The sequence below is a fragment of the Dromiciops gliroides genome, chromosome 4, assembly GCF_019393635.1.
Source record: "Dromiciops gliroides isolate mDroGli1 chromosome 4, mDroGli1.pri, whole genome shotgun sequence".
NCBI classification, from domain to species: Eukaryota; Metazoa; Chordata; class Mammalia; order Microbiotheria; family Microbiotheriidae; genus Dromiciops; species Dromiciops gliroides.
Genome location: NC_057864.1, coordinates 494,606,963 through 494,629,215, shown reverse-complemented (window position 1 = coordinate 494,629,215; position 22,253 = coordinate 494,606,963). Strand labels below are relative to the sequence as shown.

General features: G+C 54.0%; 1 protein-coding gene across 2 annotated transcripts in view; it reads right to left on the bottom strand.

Annotated features, from left to right (window-relative positions):
• The window catches only part of FTCD (formimidoyltransferase cyclodeaminase), an 18,966-nt gene extending 4,757 nt beyond the window's left edge, over positions 1-14,209 (bottom strand). Inside the window, exons 1-12 of one of the 2 annotated variants that reach the window (XM_043963639.1) lie at positions 13,981-14,209; positions 13,159-13,342; positions 11,099-11,227; positions 10,430-10,518; positions 8,289-8,468; positions 7,275-7,412; positions 6,758-6,889; positions 6,172-6,233; positions 4,884-5,013; positions 3,849-4,010; positions 3,003-3,046; positions 2,567-2,705 (exon numbers count right to left, since the gene is read on the bottom strand). In XM_043963639.1, coding sequence (XP_043819574.1) covers positions 2,567-2,705; positions 3,003-3,046; positions 3,849-4,010; positions 4,884-5,013; positions 6,172-6,233; positions 6,758-6,889; positions 7,275-7,412; positions 8,289-8,468; positions 10,430-10,518; positions 11,099-11,227; positions 13,159-13,342; positions 13,981-14,034 — 1,443 coding nt within the window. In that variant the 5' untranslated portion in view covers positions 14,035-14,209. The remainder of the gene's footprint in view (positions 1-2,566; positions 2,706-3,002; positions 3,047-3,848; positions 4,011-4,883; positions 5,014-6,171; positions 6,234-6,757; positions 6,890-7,274; positions 7,413-8,288; positions 8,469-10,429; positions 10,519-11,098; positions 11,228-13,158; positions 13,343-13,980) is intronic. The other variant, XM_043963640.1, reaches the window with a different exon arrangement.
• Positions 14,210-22,253: the final 8,044 nt, after the last annotated feature.

Below are 22,253 nucleotides of genomic sequence, written 5' to 3'. Positions count from 1 at the left end.
AGTGTCAAGTGTCTGAGATTGGATTTGAACTCAGGTCCTCCTGAATCCAAGGCCGGTGCACCACCTAGCTGCCCCTCCAATAACTTTTGTAGAAACTTCCTGTCTTGACTTTTTTGTTCTGCTACAATCCCTGAAGGTATCAGAGGCTGAGAGCTTCCTGTGCCCTCCAAGGCTCCCCTTAGAAGTATCTGGCCTCTTGTCCCTTCTGAAGTCTTTGGCATCAGGAGAGAACAGGATTCACAGATATCCCCACATAGCAACAGCCCCAAGACTCCTCTGGCGCTTCCTGACATGGAGGTAGCCCTGAGGTCTCATGGACACGCCACCAGCCAAACTGTCAGCTCTGGCAGACCCTATTAAGCTAGAACGACTTCAAGTAGGCTTGGGCTAGTAATGGGCTATGTGTCTGCTGCTTGAGGACCAACCTGAGGTCATCAAAGGAACTCAGCTTCAAGGAGGTCACAATGACTCCCAAAGTATCTCCTGAGTGATTGGGGGTGGGGGGCAGGAAGGGAAGGGGCTCTTCTCCATTGGATGGAGTGTGCACAGCAATGAACAACAGAACCTTGAACTACTGAAGCCTAACCTGTTACCAGGTGGAATTTGTCATGATCTGTATGAATGATCAGACTGAATTTTTTATTAAATGTTTCCATTTAAGAGTCTGCAATGTTTTAAGCCTTCATGCAATCAACAGAATGTTATCCACAAGCCTCCAAAGCATATGAAGGTGCACTTTCGCTCGCTCTCCCTCTCTCTCTGTCTGTCTCTGCCTCCCTCCCTCCCTCCCCCTCCCCCTCTCCCTCCCTCCCTCCCCCTCCCCCTCTCCCTTCCTCCCTCTCCCTCCCCCTCTCCCTTCCCCTCTCCCTCCCCCTCTCCCTTCCCCTCTCCCTCCCCCTCTCCCTCCCTCCCTCCCCCTCCCTCTCCCTCCCTCCCTCTGCCTCCCTCCCTCCCCCTCCCCCTTTCCCTCCCTCCCTCCCCCTCCCTCCCTCTCCCTCCCTCCCTCTGCCTCCCTCCCTCTGCCTCCCTCCCTCCCCCTCCCCCTTTCCCTCCCTCCCTCCCCCTCCCTCCCTCTCCCTCCCTCCCTCTGCCTCCCTCCCTCCCCCTCCCCCTCTGCCTCCCTCCCTCCCTCTCCCTCCCTCCCCCTCCCCCTCTCCCTCCTTCCCTCTGCCTCCCTCCCTCCCCCTCCCCCTTTCCCTCCCTCCCTCCCTCCCCCTCCCTCTCCCTCCCTCCCCCTCCCCCTCTCCCTCCTTCCCTCTGCCTCCCTCCCTCCCCCTCCCCTTTCCCTCCCTCCCTCCCTCCCCCTCTCCCTCCTTCCCTCTGCCTCCCTCCCTCCCCCTCCCCCTTTCCCTCCCTCCCTCTCTCTTCCCTCTCCCCCTTTCTCTTTCCCTCTCTTTCTCTGATAATTTCTTGATAGATGAGGTCCAGGCTCTTTTTTTGATAGTGGTTTTCAGGTAATCATTCTTAAATTCTCTTTCCTGGATCTATTTTCCAGTTCAGTTGTTTTTCCAATGAGGTATTCTACATTTTCTTCTATTTTTTCATTCTTTTGATTTTGTTGGGTGATTCTTTATGTCTCATAGAATCATTAGTTTCCATTTGCCCAATTCTAGGTGGGTTTGGGGGAGGGGGTTGGGTTTTTTGTTATTGTTGTTGTTTTTTACAGGGCAATGAGGGCTAAGTGACTTGCCCAGGGTCACACAGCTAGTAAGTGTCAAGTGTCTGAGGCTGGATTTGAATTCAGGCCCTCCTGAATCCAGGGCCGGTGTTTATCCACTGTGCCACCTAGCTGCTCCCCCCCCCCATTCTAGTTTTTAAGGAATCATTTTCTTCAGTCAGCTTTTGGTAGGCACAAGCTCTGAGAACCTAATGTTATCTCCATGCCATAAGAAGATGTCAAAGGGGGGGGGGGTTGATCCAGCATCCAGGTCACATTTTCAGAAAGAAAATTCAGGGCTCTGATCTACATTTGACAAAGTGTGACCCTTGGCTTGAGCCTGTTTTAACCCATCATCCCTACAGACCTTAGCAACAGACAAAGGGTGCAAGCTGACAGGAAGACGCGGAGTCGACTAGCACAGGCCTCAGTTTCTTCCTCTGCACAGCAAAGGAGGTTGGATAATTTCTCAGGTTCTTTCCAATTCCAGATCTATAGGGGCAGCCAGGTGGCACAGTGGATAAAGCACCAGCCCTGGATTCAGGAGGACCTGAGCTCAAATCCAGCCTCAGAGACTTGACACTTACCAGCTGTGTGACCCTGGGCAAGTCACTTAACCCCCATTGCCTGAAAAAAAACAAAAAACCAATTCCAGATCTATAATACTGTGAACCTATAAGGTAATCCCACAATGCCAAGGGAATTCATCTTGTTTTCATTCAGTCATTCAGTGTTAAACCCCTGAAGACGCTGACTTCTGACATCCACATGTGGGTTAGCGGGAGAGCCAGTTTGGTTGGGAGGAGAGGGCGGAAGGTCAGGAGGCTGTATAGGGGCTGCTAGGCTACAGTAGGGCCTTGCCCCCCATCCTCTGTCACCTGCCAGGAGTTCTGTCCCTGGGTCCAGTACCTGAAGGTCCGATCTGCACGAGAGGTTCCCATAAAGTGCCATCTCCTTCAAACTCGGCCACAGGGTATTCACTTTCTGTGCCAGGCCTAAGGGGACCCCGATGGCCTTCTTCAGCCCTTCCTGCATGGCAGCAGTGCGCCTGGAAAGAAAGAAGACCACCAGCTCGCTCCCCACTCCTACCTGGGGTGGCGCTGGGAGCTGTCCGCTCCCCCCAGAACTCGCTTCAACCAAGCTCCATCAGCAGGCTCCCCAAACAGAAAACAGGCCGAACCGGGGACTCGTTTGGCCCATTTCAAATCGGACTCCGTCTACGTCTTAGACCCAACTTGGAAGGAATCCCTTTCCTTGTTGTCAGGGTCGCCCCCTAATGGAGCATGAGTACATAGCAGGCAGTTGACTCCAGCCCTCTACCCAGAGTGGGGATTGCTGTACCCACCGTTCCTTTTCCTCGGGTGTGTTTTTGGCCATCTTCACAGCTTCCTGAAAAGAGACAGAGCCCAATAGGAGTAACGAATCAACTGGCATTCAGTAACACGCCTACTGTGCTCAAGCACCAGGCTAAGCAGCAGGAACACAGAGACCAAAGGGGGGGGGGGGGGCCTGCTGCCTCCCAGAGCTCAAATTCTAACAGAAGAGAATACGGGGGGGGGGGGGGGGGGGGGTAGCAGAGACGATCCGATGCTGTCGCCAAGACCACATACGCAGCCAGCAGTGCGCTATGGCGCCACTCTGCCTGGAGGACAGGCCTTGGTCCCCGTTCCAGGGGGACTCTTGGAATTGCTCCTTCCCTCGTGCTTCAAGGTTTGAAAGAGAAGGGTGCCCATTCTACCAACCAGGACAGGCATGATCCCAAATAGTTCACTCAGAGACAAGATGGGCTAGAGGGCTGGATCTGGCCATGACGAGGCTCCACCCACCCCACCCCTGCCCCAAGCCACTCCGCCTGCCTTCCTCGGTAAGGACACAGAAGCCGGAAATAGCTGGAGGAGTGGAAAGAACACTAGGGTTCACATTCCGACTTGGCCTGGGGGGCCTTGGGCAAACCACCGCAATAACACTGCTTCTGTACTCTGAGGACCTTGGTTCAAGTCTCACCTCCGATTGGCCACCTGCATGACCTTGGGAAGGTCATTCTACCTGTCGAGGTCAGTACCTCCACTATCCCCTCCCGCCCTCACACAGATCTCGGGCTTCTCCTGGGCCCTCCAGTTGTCACTGAGGACCTCCGGCTTCCCCCAGGACCCCGGTGTGAAGCCCCCTTCCCAGGAGCCTTGTCACTTGCCATGTAGCCGCTGAAGGCCTCCGTGTCCGTGTCCACCATGACAAGCAGCTCTTTCATTGCTTGATGAAAAGGCGGGATGAGCCTCCTCATGGCTGGGTCCAGGTGCTCAAACTGTCTCTTTCCGTAGGTCATCAGCCCCACCATGGAGCCCAGGGCCGCTCCCTAAGAAGAGACAGGGCCCTTGACCTTATCCTTCCACCAGCTTGGGCTGAAATGGTAGAGGCAGGAAGGTCCAGCAGAGACTGGTGGCCCTGTCTTACAGACACCAGCCAGCACAGCTTTGGGAGGATCACACATACAGAGCTACAGCCAAGGGGCAGCCTCCAGAGCCTAGTGAGAAGGAGCTTAATTTGGGGTCCATTTGACTGCTTGCCTGCAGGCCCGTTGCCTGCTGGGAGATGGATCGATTTCTTCAATGAGATACTCCTCTCCTAATTTTCTATTTCATTGGGGAGGAAACCCCCTTTACCGGTATAGATCAGCTCCCCTTTCACAACTTAGACCATCAGCCCTGGAACCCTGAAAAGAGCCTTGCCCCAAGTCAGTGTCAAAGGAAAGTCTTGAACCCAGGTCTTCCTTGCTCTGAGCCCTGTTCTCTACCTAGCATGCGCATCTCATGCTGGGAGAGTTTCCTATCCCTGGCAGTTTCCCATTCCAATGTAATTTCAAGTTAGTTCCAAACTTGGCTTATGTTTTGTATTTACTTGAAGAAATTGGTTCCTCAACAGCTGACTAGCCCCAAGGTGAATGTCACCCAAAGGGTAGGTGGAGCAGGGACCTCTACATTGGTTATTCTGAGTCACAAGGGTGTAGATTAGCCCCTGGGGCTCAGGCAAGGCCTTGTCTAAGAGCCCAGTGAAGGCAAAGACCTTCTAAACTTCCTCATTCTCCCTGTGAATCTACCCAGGGTTCTGTACACAGCTGGGGCTTAATAAATGTCTGCTGAATTGGGTTGGACCAGAAGGGACAGGATGTGAGGCAGAGAGTCGGCCCCAGCACATGCCCATTCATCACCAGAGAGTGGAGAGTCTTTACCATAGCGGCCACCGCTGCGGCCACCGAGCCTCCCCCTGGAGCTGCAGAGCGGGCCCCAACATCACAAACAAAAGCACAAAGAGACTTTGAGACCAGGCCCCCACTCATCCCGCCGTCCTGAACCATGTACCTACAAGCCAAGAGGTGAGAGAAAAGGTGAGGACACGGGACACAGCTCAGAAATGTTTGTATCCCCACAGATAGGCATGCTGCCTGGTATACAGCAGGTGCCTAATCAATGATCATCGATTCATTGGCTGATTAAGCAGTGGCTGTGAAAGCAGCACTTAGGGAATCCCAGGCTGCTGGGGGCTCCTGGTATGACCCACCTCCCTCTCTCCTCTCCTTCCCTCCCCACCCTCCCCTCCTTCCCCTCTGCCATTGAGGGAAGACCCTCTTCAAACCCCAAGGGCAGCCCTGGGATCCCAGAACATTGGCCTAGACAGAACCTTGTCAAGGGCCCCCTCCCAGGGGAGGCCCACAGGCCCAGGGTCACACATGTAGGTGGCTGCAGAGCTGAGACTTGGAGCCCACATTTGCACACCCCAGGCAACAGCCTCACTGGGAGGGTAAAACAATACAGGACAGCAAGGAATGAGGGGTCCTGCCGCTTGTCCCATGCTTCAGGTCTGTGGAGCTCTTTGCCCCTTCCCCTCCTTCAAGCCTCCAAACAACCCTGTGAGGCAAGTACTATCTCCCACCTACTCCACCGCATTTTACAGATGAGAAAGCAGATGGTCAGATTAAGTCAAGTGACTTGCCCAAAGTCCTACAGCTACGTGTCAGAGGTCTTCCTGACTCTGTGCCGAGCCATCCTCATGGAAGTGGGCAGGGAAGCACCACCCACTGAGCTGTGACCACCTGAGAGGAAGGAGGGAGGGAGGGCGGCTCCAGGGAAGGGCTTTGGCTGATGACATCATCTGGCTCTGGCCTCGGAATAGAGACACCGATGCCAGTAGCCTTGGAAAGCCGCACGGTGGCGCTCCCAGAGCACTGACCTCTGGGCAGAGGACCAGGGGCACTATAGCTCTGCCCATGTCACCCCAGGCAAATCACTTGACCTCCTGGGCCTCCGTTTCCTTCTCTGTAAAAGGAGGGTTGGATGGGACCCACTTGTCAGCTCTGCATCTATGCTGTCATGAGCCCAGTTCACTGGCTGCTCCGCCCAGTGCCTGAGATGCTGACCCCCATCCCACAGGCCAGGGGCCCCAAGCAGGACGTGTGGGCCTCGAGTGCCTCAGACCCTTTCCTTCAAGCTTAGCCTGTGGGGCTGAGGAGCGCTCCCTACTCAATAATGCGCTCCTTTGGATGAAAGGGTGACAGGGAGTCCAGGCCCAGCCTATTCACCACCTGAAATGACAAGAGCAAGAGAAGAAGAGAAGAAGCCACTTCATTAAGCAGTCGCTCCTCCGACCTCCAGAAGGGCCCAAGATGGGGTTGTCCAGGAGAGAGCTAACCGGGGGCTCCCAGGTAGGGGGGGTCCCCAAGGCCAGGAGCTCTGTAGGGTGTGAGGCTGGACAGGGGCATGGGCGGGGGGGGGGGGGTCCCTGGGCTGCAAGTCTTTGCTCTGTTCAACCTTGGAAGCCCAAGGGGACACACTCAGGCTCCATGTCAGGACAAACGTCCCGATCATGGGGAGGTCTCAGGGAGAGGCAGGAGGAGCCCTTGCCAGGTAGGGGTTGGCCCAGGTGAGCGCTAAGGATGCGTCATCTCCAAGGTTCCCTGCTCTGTGCCAAGGATCTGGGTTGTGCCCTCGGCTTTGACCCTTGACCTCCCAAGTCCCTCTGCTTCCAGTTCCTCCTTATTATAAAGGGAAGGGCTGGTGGCTGGCCAGAGCCGCTCCCTCCCATGATTCTGTGCAAAGCCCAATGTACCAGGCGGATTTTGTGCTCCTCCTCCAGAATGAAGAGGTTCTCCTTCTTGCAATAAAACTCTGCAGTGTTGAGAAGGGCCTTGAGAGGGACCAGGCCCACCAGCTGAGAGCCCACAACTGGCAGGTTCAGCTCCTGGCAGAGGCCAGAAGGAAAACACATCAGCATGGTGCTGCTAGTCCCAGAGGGCCTGCGCTGGCACTGTGCGGGGAATCTCTGCAGTGGGCAGGCCAGCTGTGCCCACCTTGGGGCTCACTGGGCAGCAGTGAGCAGGCCAGCTGTGCCCACCTTGGGGCTCACTGGGCAGCAGTGGGCAGGCCAGCTGTGCCCACCTTGGGGCTCACTGGGCAGCAGTGGGCAGGCCAGCTGTGCCCACCTTGGGGCTCACTGGGCAGCAGTAGGCAGGCCAGCTGTGCCCACCTTGGGGCTCACTGGATAGCAGTGGGCAGGCCAGCTGTGCCCACCTTGGGGCTCACTGGACAGCAGTGGGCAGGCCAGCTGTGCCCACCTTGGGGCTCACCTGGGCATCTTTGCAGGTTTCCTCGTACACTGTGTGGAGGGCAGTGATTTCAAAATCCAGGAGGTTGGTGGACACCTGTGCAATGTTCTTCTCATCCAGGTACCAGCCTAGGCCCTGAACCTTTCTCAGCCGCCCAGGCTACAAAAGGAAACCTGTTTCACAAACGCTGGGCATGCCCCTTCCCTTCCCCTTTCCTTGCTCTCAAGGTCTGGCTGTGATCCAATCCACTTCCTTTCTCTTACTCCAGAGCCCCCGGACCTCAGCACAGTGACAACACTGTCTGCTTCCTCCTCCCTCTCCAAGTGGCTTGGCCCTGACCCCATCTGTACTAAAGCACCTGGCAGCCCTGTGGCACAAGCTGGACAAGCGTGGGACCTACAGAGCAGGCCAGAGAAGGAGACCATCAGGACACAAAACAATTTAAAAGGTATACAAGACTCCTGAGGGCAAAAACCTAGAGCAAAGCTTCTTTCTGCACTAAACATTGTTGAGGAAACTGGACCAAATAGGGAAAATAAAGTATCAGTTCTTATGTCGGGCCATCAATGTCACAAATTCCAGACTGGATCTCAGTGGATTTCAATGTTTAAAAGGGAGCAGTAAAGAGGTTAGAGGAAGGCAGTGTAGCCAGAGCCCCACATCCCAGCACTGACCCTGACCTTGGGGGCCACGTTCAAAAGGTCAGGTGGTACAAAAATGAACCCTCACAACTCATCAATCCCTTCCTCTGGGTGCCCACCCATCAGACCTCCTGAGGGCCCTCCATCCCCTCGAACTTCATACAGGCATCTTTCCCTTTGGACGGGTCTTCTGAGTCTGCCGGTCTCCTCCATAGTGGGTATAGAGCCAGAGCTGGCAAGGCCCCAAAGGTCACCTAGTCCAGCGCCCGTGTTTTACTCTTTATAAAACTGAGGCACAAAGAGAAGTGGCCTTGCTCGGAGTCACCCCCTGCTGCTCTTCAGGCAGGATTCTGTTAGGGGAGAAGCTTCCCTGAGGCCCCCAGGAATCCCTCACCTGGTCTTTCCCCCGTCCCTGCTCCCGAATGTTCAGAGCAATCCGGTGGGCCTGCTCCTTGGTACAGATAAGGTTGATATTGAACGCGATGAGGAACTTCCGGGCCCCTGTGACTGTGGCCCCCCAGCTGGGTACAAAGGTACTGGGACCAAAATCAGGAGCCCACTCAGCCTTCTTGAGCTGTGGGGACAAAATGCATTGGGACTGAGGAGCCCAAGGTCAGTGGGAGGTCTGTCTTTGGGGAGTGACTGTGAACTTGACTGTCCATCAGGGACAGAATCTTAGGAAATACTTCTGGAAACCAGAAGATGGGCAAATAGCCCTCCTCACCCCCCCCCACACACACACAAACCTTTTTTCATGACCTGAGCACTCATCCAGGAACATGGAAAAAGGACAGGTCTTTGAACACCCCACAGTGATAGAGCTTAGGAGACCACGCTGGAAAATTACCCTGGGAGTTAATTGAAGTGAGCTCATCTAACCTTAATCCCTCGTTTACCTATGAAATAACAGGATCAGAGAGGGAAGTGGCTTGCTCAAGGTCATTCAGGTGGTGAGTATCATAGGTGAGATTCCTGTTTGGTTCTCTGGTTCCAACTTCAGAGCTCTCACTGAGCTCTTACTGGGGGTCCATGACTCCAAAACAGATGAGCACAGTGAACTAGCTAGTCCTTAAGGTTCCTTCACATCCCTAAGATGATGCAGTTCTGTGACTCTCACCCTGCCTCCTCTTTCTCTGTCTTAGAGCTCATTATCTTTCCCCCTAAGCCTTCCTCACCTTTTTTACCTTCCCTGTTACTATAGAGGGCAACCCTATCCTCCCAGTCCCTCAGGCTTACAACCTAGGAGTCATCTTGGACTCTTCACTCTCTCTCACCACCCACATATCCAGTATGGTGCCAAGGACTATTGATTTCACTTCTGAGCCATCTCTTGTCAGTTTCACCTCTGTAACATCTCCATAGATTTCACCTTTGCAATATCTCTTGTGGATTTCACCTTTGCATTATCTCCTGTTGATTTCACCTTTGTGCATCTTTGATTTCACCTTTGAAACATCTCTTGTGGATTTCACCTTTGCATTATCTCTTGTTGATTTCACCTTTGCAATATCTCCTGTTGATTTCACCTTTGTGCATCTTTGATTTCACCTTTGAAACATCTCTTGTGGATTTCACCTTTGCATTATCTCTTGTTGATTTCACCTTTGTGCATCTTTGATTTCACCTTTGAAACATCTCTTGTGGATTTCACCTTTGTAGCATCTCCGTAGATTTCACCTTTGCAATATCTCTTGTTGACTTCACCTGTGCACATCTTTGATTTCACCTCTGAAGCATTTCTCCAATGTACTCCTTTCTCTGTCCTCTGGCACTATCCTCCTCACCCTGGTCAAGGTCCTCATTAACTCACACCTGGACTATTGCAATAGCTGCTGGGTCATTGCCTGCCTCATCTCTCTGCACTCCAAAACACACCCCCCCCCCCAGCTCTCAAGAGGGACCTCCCTAAGGCACCAATCTAACTGTGTCATCCCACCCCATACACACACCTGTATGCACACACCTCAATGAACTTCTGTGACTCTCAATTACCTCCAGAATCCAACATCAAATCCTCTGGCTTTTAAAGCCTTTCACAACCTGGCCCCCTCCCAGGTTTCAGTTTCCTTACCCCACACTCCATGATCTGGAACACTGGCTCCTGGCTGTTCCTCATGCGTGACATTCAGGTCCCCAACTCCCTGCCTTCACACCAGCTGTCCCCAGTGCTCTCCCTCCTCCTCTTGCCAAGTCCACACCAGGCCTCCTGCCAGAGGCATTTCCTACCCCCAGCCCCAGCCCAGCTGGTGCCTTCCCTCTGCTGCTGATCCCCAGCTTGTCACTCATGGCTGTTGGTTGGTTGTCTCTCCCACTAGACCAGAAGCTTCATGGGAACAAGGACTGTCTTTTTCCTTCTTTGTATGCCCAGGGCTTAGCACAGGGCCTGACACACAGTAGGCACTTAATCAGTCCTTGCTGACTGACTGTCTCTGGGACACACACACACACACACACACACACACACACACACACACACACACACATACACATGCCACAGCTACACAGTCCAGGCCTCAGGGATTCAAGGGAACTCACTTTTTCAGGCAGAGCTTCATATTCACCTGCTCGGATGGCAGGCAATGTTCTCCTCTTCTCCTGCTGAGCTGCTTCCCCATACAGATAAACTGTGGGGACAGAAGGACCACAAGACAGTGGTCAGTCTACCAACAGCCTGATGGGACACCACCTGGCCCATGATCCCTTTTCTCTGAGGAGCAGCAAGGACTCAATTCGTTTTGATATCTGCTTAAAACAGCAGCAGCAGGAGGAGGAAATTAGAGATGCTTTTATAGACAACATCAGGAAGAACTAAGGTCTCCAGAACCCGAGGACCAGGCAAAAGCCTGAGCCCACACAAGCTTATGGGGAAGAAAAGGCAGCTCTGTTCATCTGGAAATGCCTGCATGCCCTGAAGTGGGGGAAGAGCGGAGAACCACAGGAGAATCGAGAGGCTACTTGTAATGGCCACATTTGGTCTTTTCCCACAAGACAGTGGGCCAAGGGAGCCTCGGCCATGCCCGGCTCCTAAATCTGCTGGAAATGTCTTTCTTTGTTCTGAGGGTGGGGGTGGGGGTGGGGCTGAAGGGAAATGACTCCGGGATCCGAACAAAAGACACCTTTTACATTGTCATTTTTAAAAACCCTTTGGCCAAGAGGTAACAAGTCCAGATGGGGAGCACAGGCCCCCTATTGCCCCTGACTCACCTGGCACCCTGAGTTCCTGTGACAGCCTCTGGCCAAAGGTGTGGGCACACAAAACGCACTCGTCCATAGTGACGTTCTTCACTGGGATGAAGGGGCAGACATCAAGGGCACCCATTCGGGGATGTTCACCTACACACAGAGTCAGGATGAGGATGGCTGGGGGAAGGCAGGGGCCACAATAGCAAAGAAAGGAGAAAGCCAGGATCACAAAAGTACCAGCTGAAGGGGATGGCTCCCCCTCCTTGGACAGAGGAGAGCACCACACTGAGGTCAGACCCCAGACCCATCTGCTTCCCACTCCAGAGATCTGCATAGGAATCCACTTTGGCAACACCCCAGTTTCCTTATCTGCTAAATGGGAGATGACCTCCAGGGTCCCTGCTGAGCTCTCATCTGAGCAATGGGGGCCATGACCCTTGAACTACTTATCTCACAAAGCTCTAGTGAGGGGAGGGCTTTGCTAACCTTGTTCTCTTTCTTATCAGGGGTCCTTGGAGATAGTCTCAATACAAGGAAGAAGCTATGCTTTTCCACTCAGTGGTCTACACAGGTGAGCAACAGCAATTGATCCATAAGGATTTATTCTCTTTTCTTTCTTTCTTTTTGTTTTTTGTTTGTTTGTTTGTTTTTGGTTTTTTTGCAGGGCAATGGGGATTAAGTGACTTGCCCAGGGTCACACAGCTAGTAAGTGTCAAGTGTCTGGATTTTAACTCAGGTCCTCCTGAATCCAGGACCAGCGCTCTATCCACTGCTCCACCTGGCTTACCCCATAAAGATTCATTAATGCCCTACTATGCTCCAAGCACCTTCTAAGCCCCAGGATACAGAGAAGATGCCCGCAAGAAGCTTGTGTCTTTTTGTAACAGAGGCAATGCACAGAGGAAGTACCCGGCGGCCGGAAGGGAGCCTGACTCCGGGGTCACCTCTGGGATCAATGCTTTGGCCAGGCAGTTGTGGGGGTGGGGATCCCCTGAGGTCTCCAGGATATCTCGGGGTCTGTACTTCAGGGGTTCCTTGCCCCTCGGGCCACAGGAAATGGAGAGTTTGGGAGGTGTCATTTTGGGGAATATTTCAATCCTTCTCATCATATCATTCTCCCTCTATCACTCAGCTTCCCTTGAGGCACAGGGAAACAAGGGGGTGGGGGAGGGACTTTGGAATCTTCCTATCTGTTGAGTCACAGTGTTCCCATTGCCATCTCCCCTGCAGCTTCTGCCTGATTAAGCAAACCTTGTTTGCACAGCCTGGCTGTGAAAGCCAGCAAAGGGGAGCGAGTGGCCATTGGGCCTCCTGTCCCCACCTTCCCCACACCTCTAGCTCCTCACCCACTACAGAAGGCGTTGAAGTTCAGCAGCCAAGCGGGTGTCAAACTCACAAGTTTTCTGAGCAATCCAGAAACCAACAACTCAAGGCTGGGTTACACAGATGCTTACATCACACCCATCAGAGGCCCAGCACTTGGCTCCTCTCACAGAGCACACCCAAGGATCACAGCTCTAGAGCTGGGAGACCCTGGGTCAGTCCCTTGTCCTCTGGGGGCTTCACCTTCCTTCTTTCTGAGATGCAGAATGGACTGTCTAGCTCTAGGCTCTAGCACAGGAAGAGGTCTCAGAGGGGAACCAGCCCAAGCCCCTCCCTCACTGGACCAAGGAGGAAGCCAAGGCCCCCAAGGGGAAGGTCACACAGCTAAATCTAAGCTTCAACTAAGGAGGATTGCCTGGAATAATTGGAGGACACATAAGAAGATAGGAAAAAACTTGATTCCTGCCCCTTTGGGGAGTCAAGCTCCCCCATGTCTAAGCCAGGTCAGCCCAACTCCAGAGCCAGGGCCCTCCTGGGAGAAGCCACTGGGCCCTAGGCCACTGTCTCATCTGAGTCTCCAAACAGCCCTGGGAGGTGAGGACAAAGAAAACCGAGAGAGGTGAGGGCCCACAAGTGCTGTGGATGGGATCCAAACCCAGATCTTCCTGACTCCAGGCCTATGTTCTAACTACTGCACTGCATGCTAAGGGGGGACTCCCAGAATGCCCAGCGTGTCCACCTCCCCACTCTCCTTTCACCTTTGTGTTTAGTCATGTCAATGAGCTGGAAGGCCACTCGAGCAGCCTCCAAAGCCCCTTCCATGACATCTTGTGGGGTGCCCACGAAGGTGTACACCGTGCGGTTGGTGGAAGGGCCTGCATCTACGTCCAGTAAGACGCAGCCTGCAGTCTGCGAGATGGCCTGGGCAATGGCATCAATGACCTGCAAAGAGATGGGAGCCCAGGAAGATCTTTGGAGCCTCCTCACATGATCATGCCTTTTCCTATAGCATTTGCCCCCAAAATAACCACCCTGGGAGGAGGGCACTGCAGGCATTGGGGTGCCCAGTTCACAAATGAGAGAGTGGGGGCCGCTAAGGGTCACAGTGGATAGAGCATTGGCCCTGGATTCAGGAGGACCTGAGTTCAAATCCCAACCTCAGACACTTGACACTAGCTGTGTGACCCTGGGCAAGTCACTTAAAGCTCATTGCCCCACAAAAAAATGAGAGGGTGAAGGGCCTCACCAGTTGTCCCATGGCTAATGGCCTTGAGGGTCATTGAGTCCAACCCCCTCATTTTACAGATGAAGGAAGTGAGGGAGAGAGATGGACGGTAGGGGTTTTTCCGAGTACCAGTGAGCTGTGTAGGAGTCCTCCCCAATCCCTCTACAGTGATCCCAGCCCCACCGACCAATCAATCCACAAGCTCTGAGCCAAGCCACAAAGGGCATATGCTGGAGTCCAGTGACACCCCCCCACACACACACACACCCATGTCCAGCCAGAAGATCTGGGAAGATGAATTTTCCACTTCCGTTGGGCAGCCTCCCTCCTCCACAGGGTAACCTCCAGGTCTTACCTCTTGGTTGTTCCCCTCAGAGAAGTTGGGGACACACTCCACCAGCTGAGACATCCTGGAGGTGCCTTTGGGCCCCCAATTCCCAACCTGGAAGACCCTCGTGTGTCTACAATGAACCGAGAGCTGTTTTCTTAGTCGTCCAGTCAACCCGCAGTGGAAGCACACGCTCTCCCAAGGGTGTCCAGGGTCCTTTACACCAGCACCCACTAAACTGTACTCATCCCTGTGGCTTCTTATTAACTACGTGAAATCCCATGGGTCAGAGAGACTGGACTCTTCCCTTGTTCAAACAAATAAAACACATTGGGGGTGGGACAGCTAGGTGGTGTAGTGGATAGAGCACTGGCCCTGGATTCAGGAGGACCTGAGTTCAAATGTGGCCTCAGACACTTGTCACTTACTAGCTGTGTGACCCTGGGCAAGTCATTTAACCCCAATTGCCCCGCAAAAAAAAAAAAAAACAACACATTGTGGGGAAGAGAAGGGAAGAGAGACTCTTGGACAGACCCGACTTCCTCACATCTACCTCATGTGAACCTGACTGTGTGTGCTGTAGGACCCTGAAGGATCCCACCTGTCTTCGGGATGACACAGGGTTACCCAGGTGGAGGCACCAGATCCCAGGGAGGCCAAGGTGGCTAGGTGTCCCTGCTCATGCTCCCAACCCCAAGCCGAGGGCAAGGGCAAGAGATCGAACATCTGTGGGGTATAAGGATGCCAGGAGGATTTCCCTCATTTCACAGAGAAGGAAACTGAGACCCAGCAAAGTGAGCAAATTGCTCATTTGTGGGGCCCCTGTCTCCTAACCAAGAGCTCCCTTCCCTCCCTCCGGAGGCCCGGCTACCTAGGAGGGACAGACTGGAGACAACCCACCATGTCCCGGAGGTCTGCAATCAAGGTGGGTAAAAGGGACCTTAGTCCAGTCACTCAAGGTCTGAAACCCTGGTCTCTTCCAGGGATTCATTTTTGTATAATAATTATAAGGGCCAGCAGCAGCAGCAGCATCATGCCCACCACCACCACCAAAGCTCTCACTGACACAGTGCCTGAGAAGCCCTCAGAGCTGATGGTCTCATTTAACCCTCACAACCTCCTGTGAAGTAGGTGATGAGGAAATGCCGAGAAATGGTTAAATGACTTACCCTAGAGTCATGCCCACACTGACCTCTCTTCTGCCCAGGCTCTCTCCACTGGGAGGCAGGGCCACTCACTGAAGGACCTGCCTCTTCTAATCTACATGGGCAGCTCATCTCTGCTCCCTCCTGGGCAGAGAAGAGGGCCAGCTGTGTCCATCCTGTGTGGTCGTGGGCATCCTCAACCCACCAGAGGAGGGAGCAATCATACCTCCCAGAGGCTGGCAGTGAGATCAGGATGCCTCTCCCCAGAAACCCAGAACTGCTGGGGCCGAGGTCAGAGCCAGGACTGAGGAATGAGCAGAGTATGTCCAAAGAGACCTTGGGCCACAGCATCCTACCACGTGCGATGATGGCCTCCACACAGGAAGCCCCCTCCTCAGGACCCGGCCCAAGGGCCACCTCTCCGCCATCCCCCTTAGTTAGTGCTTTCTCCTGCCTCATATTACCTCTGGTTTCCTTGTCTGTGTACATGATGAACGAACGAATGAGCATCTAAGAAACGCTACAAGGTGGGCATTACGGATGCAAATAGAAAAAGGTGGCAGTCCCTGCTCTCAAGGAGCTTACACTCCAATGGAGGAGATGGCCCAGAGAGGACAACAGGTAAGGCCCAGCAAGGGGCCTCTGCAGCCTGGCAGCTTGGATGGGGACTGGGCAGCCCCACCCCACCCCCATAGCACCAATCCTAGAACAAGAGCCCACTTTCCCCAAGGGGAGAGACTGTGAGTAAATTTTTGTGTTTGTCTCCCTGGTGCCTAGGACAGTGCAGGGGCATTTGCTGAGCCGAACGATCAAAGTCGCTGCTGCCACAAGAGCCCAGCACTCTCCTCCCTCTGCACCCCCGCCAGGACCTTGCCGCCCCCTCTGTAAAGGGGAGCAGTGAAGGGAAGCTCACAGAGCTGACACATCTAACGCAAGCACTTGTATTGTAAAAAATGTAGTATCTGAGTATTGGGTTTCCATCCACAAAGGGAGTCCGGCACCGGCGATCACCAGGCAAAGAGGGGCTTGCTGTCTTCTTTGGAGAGCTCACACAGGCAGTTCAAGAGCAGCAAGGAGTCCCCGAGGAACTTGGGGGGCACGATGTCGATCACCAGCTTGCGCAGAGCAGCGGGGTTGTTGTGGAGGGGATTGGAACGGAGGTCGGGCCTCTGCTTGAGGATCCCGTAGGTATTGATCAAGAACTCGCTGAACACCGGGTGCACCTCCCTGTTGTAGCCAAGCTTCTCCAGGCGCGTGGTGAGCGTCAGATAGCGGTGGGTGAGGTCTCGCAGCTTCTTCTCATCCACAGAGCCATCCAAAGATTTGATGGAAGTCTGCAATGGAACGACAAAACGAGGATCTCAGGGAGGAGGCACCACACGGAGGTGTCACGCTGTTGTCCTCTTCTGGGCAGGGGCCCTTTCCTGCCCACACTCCCCTTCCCACCCAATCTCTGCTCGGGCCTGAGATTTTCAGCCTTAGCTGATCCATAACCTAGGTGGTGACACCCTGCAGCTCAGTGATCCAGTGGATAGAGGGAAAAATGAAGGGGGTAGTTGAGGCAAGAGAAAGGGAAAGTCAGGGCCTCAGAGCCACAGATCTCTGGGCCCAGGGAGTCATGTCAACCCAGAGACCTGCAAAGTGCCAGGAGGCTAGAGCCAACCAGGTGCCAATCCTATGATGACTCGCTCTGACTAGGAAGCTGGGTGGCACCTTAGTGCACAGAGCGCCAAGCCTGCCATCAGGAAGACCTGAGTTCAAATCCAGCCTCAGACACTTACTAGCTGTGTAACCCTGGTCGAGTTACTTCACATCCTGTTTGCCTCAGTTTCCTCATTTGCAAAACAAGCTAGAGAGGAAATGGAAAACCACTCCAGTATCTCTGCCAAGAAAACCCCAAAATGGGGCAGCTCGGTGGTGCAGTGGACAGAGCACCGGCCCTGGAGTCAGGAGTGCCTGAGTTCAAATCTGGCCTCAGACACTTAACACTTACTAGCTGTGTGACCCTGGGCAAGTCACTTAACCCCCATTGCCTCCCTAAAAGAAAAAGAAAACCCCAAAATGGGGTCATCAAGAGTCGGACGGGACTGAAACAACTGAACATCGACAGTAACAACATGGTCACAAATGTTGACCCATGGCCAACATTTGTTGTCATGACACCCCTCCCCCCACCCAGCCAGGCTGATCATCAGACATTCCGTCCATGGTCAGGCCCAGAGACGAGGAGGAAGGTCTGGGGGTGCTTTGTGGTTGTGGCGAGCACAAAAAAGCCTGAACCATTTGTCATTTCAAATCCCCACACAAGGGCTGAGAACGCAACTCCCCTTCTGGGGGCTGCGGGTGCCCCAGGGTGGAAATGGGGCCAAGCCCCCACTGGGCAGGGAGGGAAGTCTCCGGTCGCGGGTCAGCTGCCCACGCTTGTCCAGCAGAGAGGGGCAGGTGGTTTCTACCTGTTTGATCTTCTCAGGGATATTGGACACAGTGAAGCGTACAGCCTTGTCACTCCTGGGAAGACGTAGGCCAGGATGCAGCCTGTCCAGCTGGAAGGCTATCTCCCCCCACAATCCGCCCGTCCTTCTCAGCGCTGGTAAAGCTCTGATTTCTGCGGGGGGGAGGGGGCGGCAGGAGGAGGAAAGGAAGAGAAAAGGGAGGTCAGAGGCGACGATCCTGAGGGGCCCTCAGGGGAAGACTGCCTCAGTTTCCCTCTTTTTAAAAAACTGTCTGAAAAGTGAAATGCTGTCCCGAGACCAGCTTTTTTATGCACTGAGCTATACTTTCACATCCATATGTGAACGCTGCCACCCTCACTGTCTATTCTGCAGACAATTGGACACCAAGGAGTTTCTGGGGGCAATCCACACAGAGCCCCCGCACTGATTGATGAGACAGATGGGCAGAAAGAGGTTAGCTATCTCCTCCCCCCTTCTCCTTTCACTCACCAGGGGCCCAAAGCTTTGTATGGGCCATCACTAACATGAACACCAGACCCCTGAGAGCAGGACAATCCAGGAAGGGGAAGGCCCCTTAACCTTTGGGGGCAGCCACCGTGTGGTTTGGGAAGTCTCGCTGACATCCCGCCTTCATGTACCCCGTGGAGTCTCTACACATTGTTCCTAATTCTGACTTCTGGGGCCAAAAGAAACAAGTCTAAACCCTCTCCCACGAAACAGCAGCTGTCTATACTTGTCCACTCAGACCTTCTCTTCTCCAGGCTAAATCTCTCTTCAATGTTCTTCAAATGAGATCTTGAGAGCCTAACGATCACAGCAGCCCAGAAGTGGTCTATAAAGGATGAAGGGGCGAGGGATTTCTAGCTCTCTAGTCCTGGGGGGAGGAAGTGTGGAGCCAGAGACAGAGAGACAGAGGAGAGAAGAGAAGGGGGAGGAGGGGAGGGGAAGGGGAAAGGAGAAGAAAAAGAGGGGAGGGGAGAGAAAGGAGGAGGGGAGGGGAGAGGTACACAAATATATAGAGATACATGGGTACAGAGAGGGGGAGGGAGAGAGAGGGACGGAGAAAGGAGAGGAGAAAAGTGATAGAGGGGGAGGACGGGAGGGAGAGGGGAAGAAAGAGGGAAGAGAGGAAAAAAACATTTCCCAAGGTTTCAGACAAGTCCCAAGTCCCAAGCCTAGCTATATTAGGGAAGACCAGATCTCAGTTCTGAGGGCAGGAGACACGGGAACAAAAGTGGTCCCCTCCCAGAAGCGTGGAGGCGAGCAGTCATTACGGTGATGCGAACGCCACCTCTAAATCGAGCAACAGACAGTTGGGAAGCGCACCCCACGTGCCAGGCACAAACCCAGGTCCCCGGGGGGCAAGAACAAGAGAAGAGCCCGTGTGTCCATGAGCGAGCATGTTCAGAACATGCGTCAGATAGCTCCAGCGGGATTTCGGGTGATCAGGCTACGCGGAAGGCTAGGGAGGTGTCACAAAGCGGCCGAGGCAGCCCGGAGCCGGGGCGGGGGCTGGAATGTGGTGATGGGAAGGGGGCAGAGCGGTATGGAGTCCCATCCGCAGTTCAAGGGGAGTCCCCGGAGCCCACTTTGGCAGTCGGTGTCCCGGAGCATGGATGGGAGTGGGGAGAGCCATGGTCAGCCCGGCTGGCGCCTCCTCTCCCTCGCCTCTGCTCACAGCGCAGCGTCCGTCAGCACGGCGCAGCATCCGTGCCCCAAGCCTGCCGCCTCCTTGGCAGCCGGAGACGCTGCGGGGTCCTGGTGGGAAATGAGCCGGCCAGGGGCCGAGCGCACGGCGTGGCTGACCGCGAAAGCGGGTGGCGTTCGGTGCTGCGAGCAGCTCCAGACGCGGGTCGGGAGGGCTGCGGGGAGCAAGGGCGCTGCTGCGGGCCCGACCTGCCGCTGTCTCTGCCTGGCCCAGGGATCCCGCTGCATCAAAGGACCAGGTTTGATGGATGATTTCTGCTTCGCCCTTCCTATGCCGACGGCTCGACGGGCATTTGTCAATTGGTTAGATCGATGCGATGAGAAGCGATTGTGTCTGATTATTTCAGTCGTCATCGCCCGGCCCTCGAAGGATTTCCTCACAACCACGTGGCAAGATCAGGGGTGCAGGTGCCGTGACGCACTTCAGAGATGAGGAAACCGACGGTCCAGAGGCGTAAGCACCTGTCTAAGCAGTGTCCGCCTCCGAAGCTCCAATAAAACCCCTCTGTGTCCAAGACCGTTCCTAGCTCTCCCTGCCCGCACCGCCTGGATAAAACACACAGCTTCCCATAGTGGAACGGGGAGACTGGACAGTCACAGTCCTCTCCCTCTCGTCGGAAGTTCTGGTTCCACTGACAGCAGCCTCTGCCCAACTCTACCTGGAGGCCCAGGGCAAATGTTCAAAGTTTCCAGTCCTGTCCTAATAGGGTGGTAGTGACAGCAGCAGCAGCAACAATAAGAAACATTTATATTGACCTCAGCAAGTCACTTCACCTCTATCTGCCTCAGTTCCTCAGCTACAAAATGGGAATAATAATAGCAACTACTCAGGGAGGATCAAATAATATAGTATTTGATATTGCTTGGCACATAGTAGGCATTTCATAAATACTTGGCAGCTGGGTGGGCTCAGTAGAGGGCTGGGACCTAGAGTTCGGAAAAGGAGTTCAAATACAGCTTCCGGCACTTCCTAGCTGTGGGACCCTGGGTGAGTCATTTAACCCTGTTTGTCCTCAGTCTCCCTGATCTGTCAAATGAGCTGGAGAAGGAAATGGCCACATAGTCTAGTATCTCTACCAAGAATAACCCCAAATGGGGTCACAAAGAGTTGGACACGGGCTGAAATGACTGAACAACAACAACAACAAATAAATGCCTATCTCCTCCCCTCTTCTATGACACCACACTGCCTTTGATAACCTCTCTCTGTTTCTAAAGACACAAGAGGATTCAGTGGGGTTGTCCGAGGCAGCCACGATGTCATGGAAAGATCCTGAAATCACAAGAATCCTGCCTCTGTGACTGCTATATGGCCTTGGGCAAGTCACCTGCAAAATGAGAGAACTGGATTGGACTGGATTTCCAATTCTGGCATTCCATGGTTCTGGGTTCCAAGCCACACAGACACTCCACACGTGCTAGACAAGGGTTGTTAGTGTGTGGAGGGAACAGAACATATGAACTGGAGAAATGGGCGGTCATAGTTACCCTGCCCCTCTGCCCAATGGCAGCGTGACCCACCCCCAGGCCCAGAACAGGCCTGGGGCCCTTTGCTTCTTACTCTACCCATGCCCCCTTGGGAGTTAAAGCACCAGTTTTCCTTATAGAGACTAAGGAGAGCCTTGGCTTGTATGGATGCCAGGAACCCAGCGCTTTCTCTCATTCTCTGGCTCCTGAATCTCTCAGGTCTTTTTCAGAAGCTTTGCCTTCCCCTGCTTGGATGATGAAACTGATTTTTTGAACCAAAGTGTAGACCTTTGCACTGATCCCTAGTACATTTTGTTCTATTCATCTCATCTTTCCAGCCTGTTGAGATCACTGGGAGCGCCTAACTTGGCTTTCAAGGGCACTAGCTGTCCCTCCAGCCCCCTCTGACATCTGTTCAGTGGGCCTGGCATGGCCCGCATGTTTCCAAAGGATGAACAAAGGAAGCTTGTCCTCAGGAGGTCACAGCTAGATGAGAGGACTGGGGGGTTCCCAGAGACCTGGGGTGCAGAACAGGTGCTGCACACCTCAGCATCAGGAGCTGCAGGGAGGCTCAGAGGCCACCTCTCGCACCCCAAAGAACAGCGCGCTAGGGGCTCCTCCTGCCCCAGACACACACAAGGTCACACAATGCCACACAAGGTCTCACACACACAATGTCACCTCTTCTTTGCCAACCAACCCCATCATGGTCGGGGGGGGCAGTCATTTCAGTGGGAACAAAGCAATGGGCAAAGGAAGGCCAAATGGGGGCTCCTGCCCAGAAGGGAACCATCGGTGCAAATCACAGTAATAACCACCGCATTCTAGAGCCATTCAAGGTCTGCAAAGTGCTTTAGATGTGCGTCTCAGCCTATGTAGACCCCATTTGACACAGGAGGAGACTGAGGCACATAGAGGTGAAGTGACTTTTTCCAGGATTGAATTTGAGCCTGGGTCTCTACTGACTCTTCCCACTACATGCCTCTGCCCCTGATGTGATGGGAGAAAAGGCTGTCTCTCACACTGGAGTCTCATCTCACAAGCACCATGAAGGCAGAAGACTTGCCTTCCTTATCTTTTACCCTCTCCCCAGTGCCCACCCCTAGTGTTCATTCTCCTCGTCCTGAGGATAGGCTCTCTGGAAGGAGAGGGAGAGGCACACACACACCACACACACACACACAACACACCACACACAGGAGCCCCTCCCCACCTCCCACCCCCCAAAAGAGCCCAGTACCATTTAAATAATAGCTCTTTCTCATCTTGTCCCCCCGCTGGGCAGGCCACTCTTCAGAGAAGCAGACTTTCTCTGCCGGATCTCCTTGGATTCGGCCATGGGTTTTATCGATCATGGGGCTCCTGCATGTTGCTGAGCAGCTGACTTAGCTTCCTTTCTGTGGTTTCTCGAGGAGTAGTGTCGGGAGGGGCTGAGAAAGCCCTTAAAAGCCACCTGGGAGGGAGTGTTGCAGGTAGGGGAGGAGGTGTCTTCTTCATTGGAGATGTTGATGTGGGAGTAGAGCAGGTC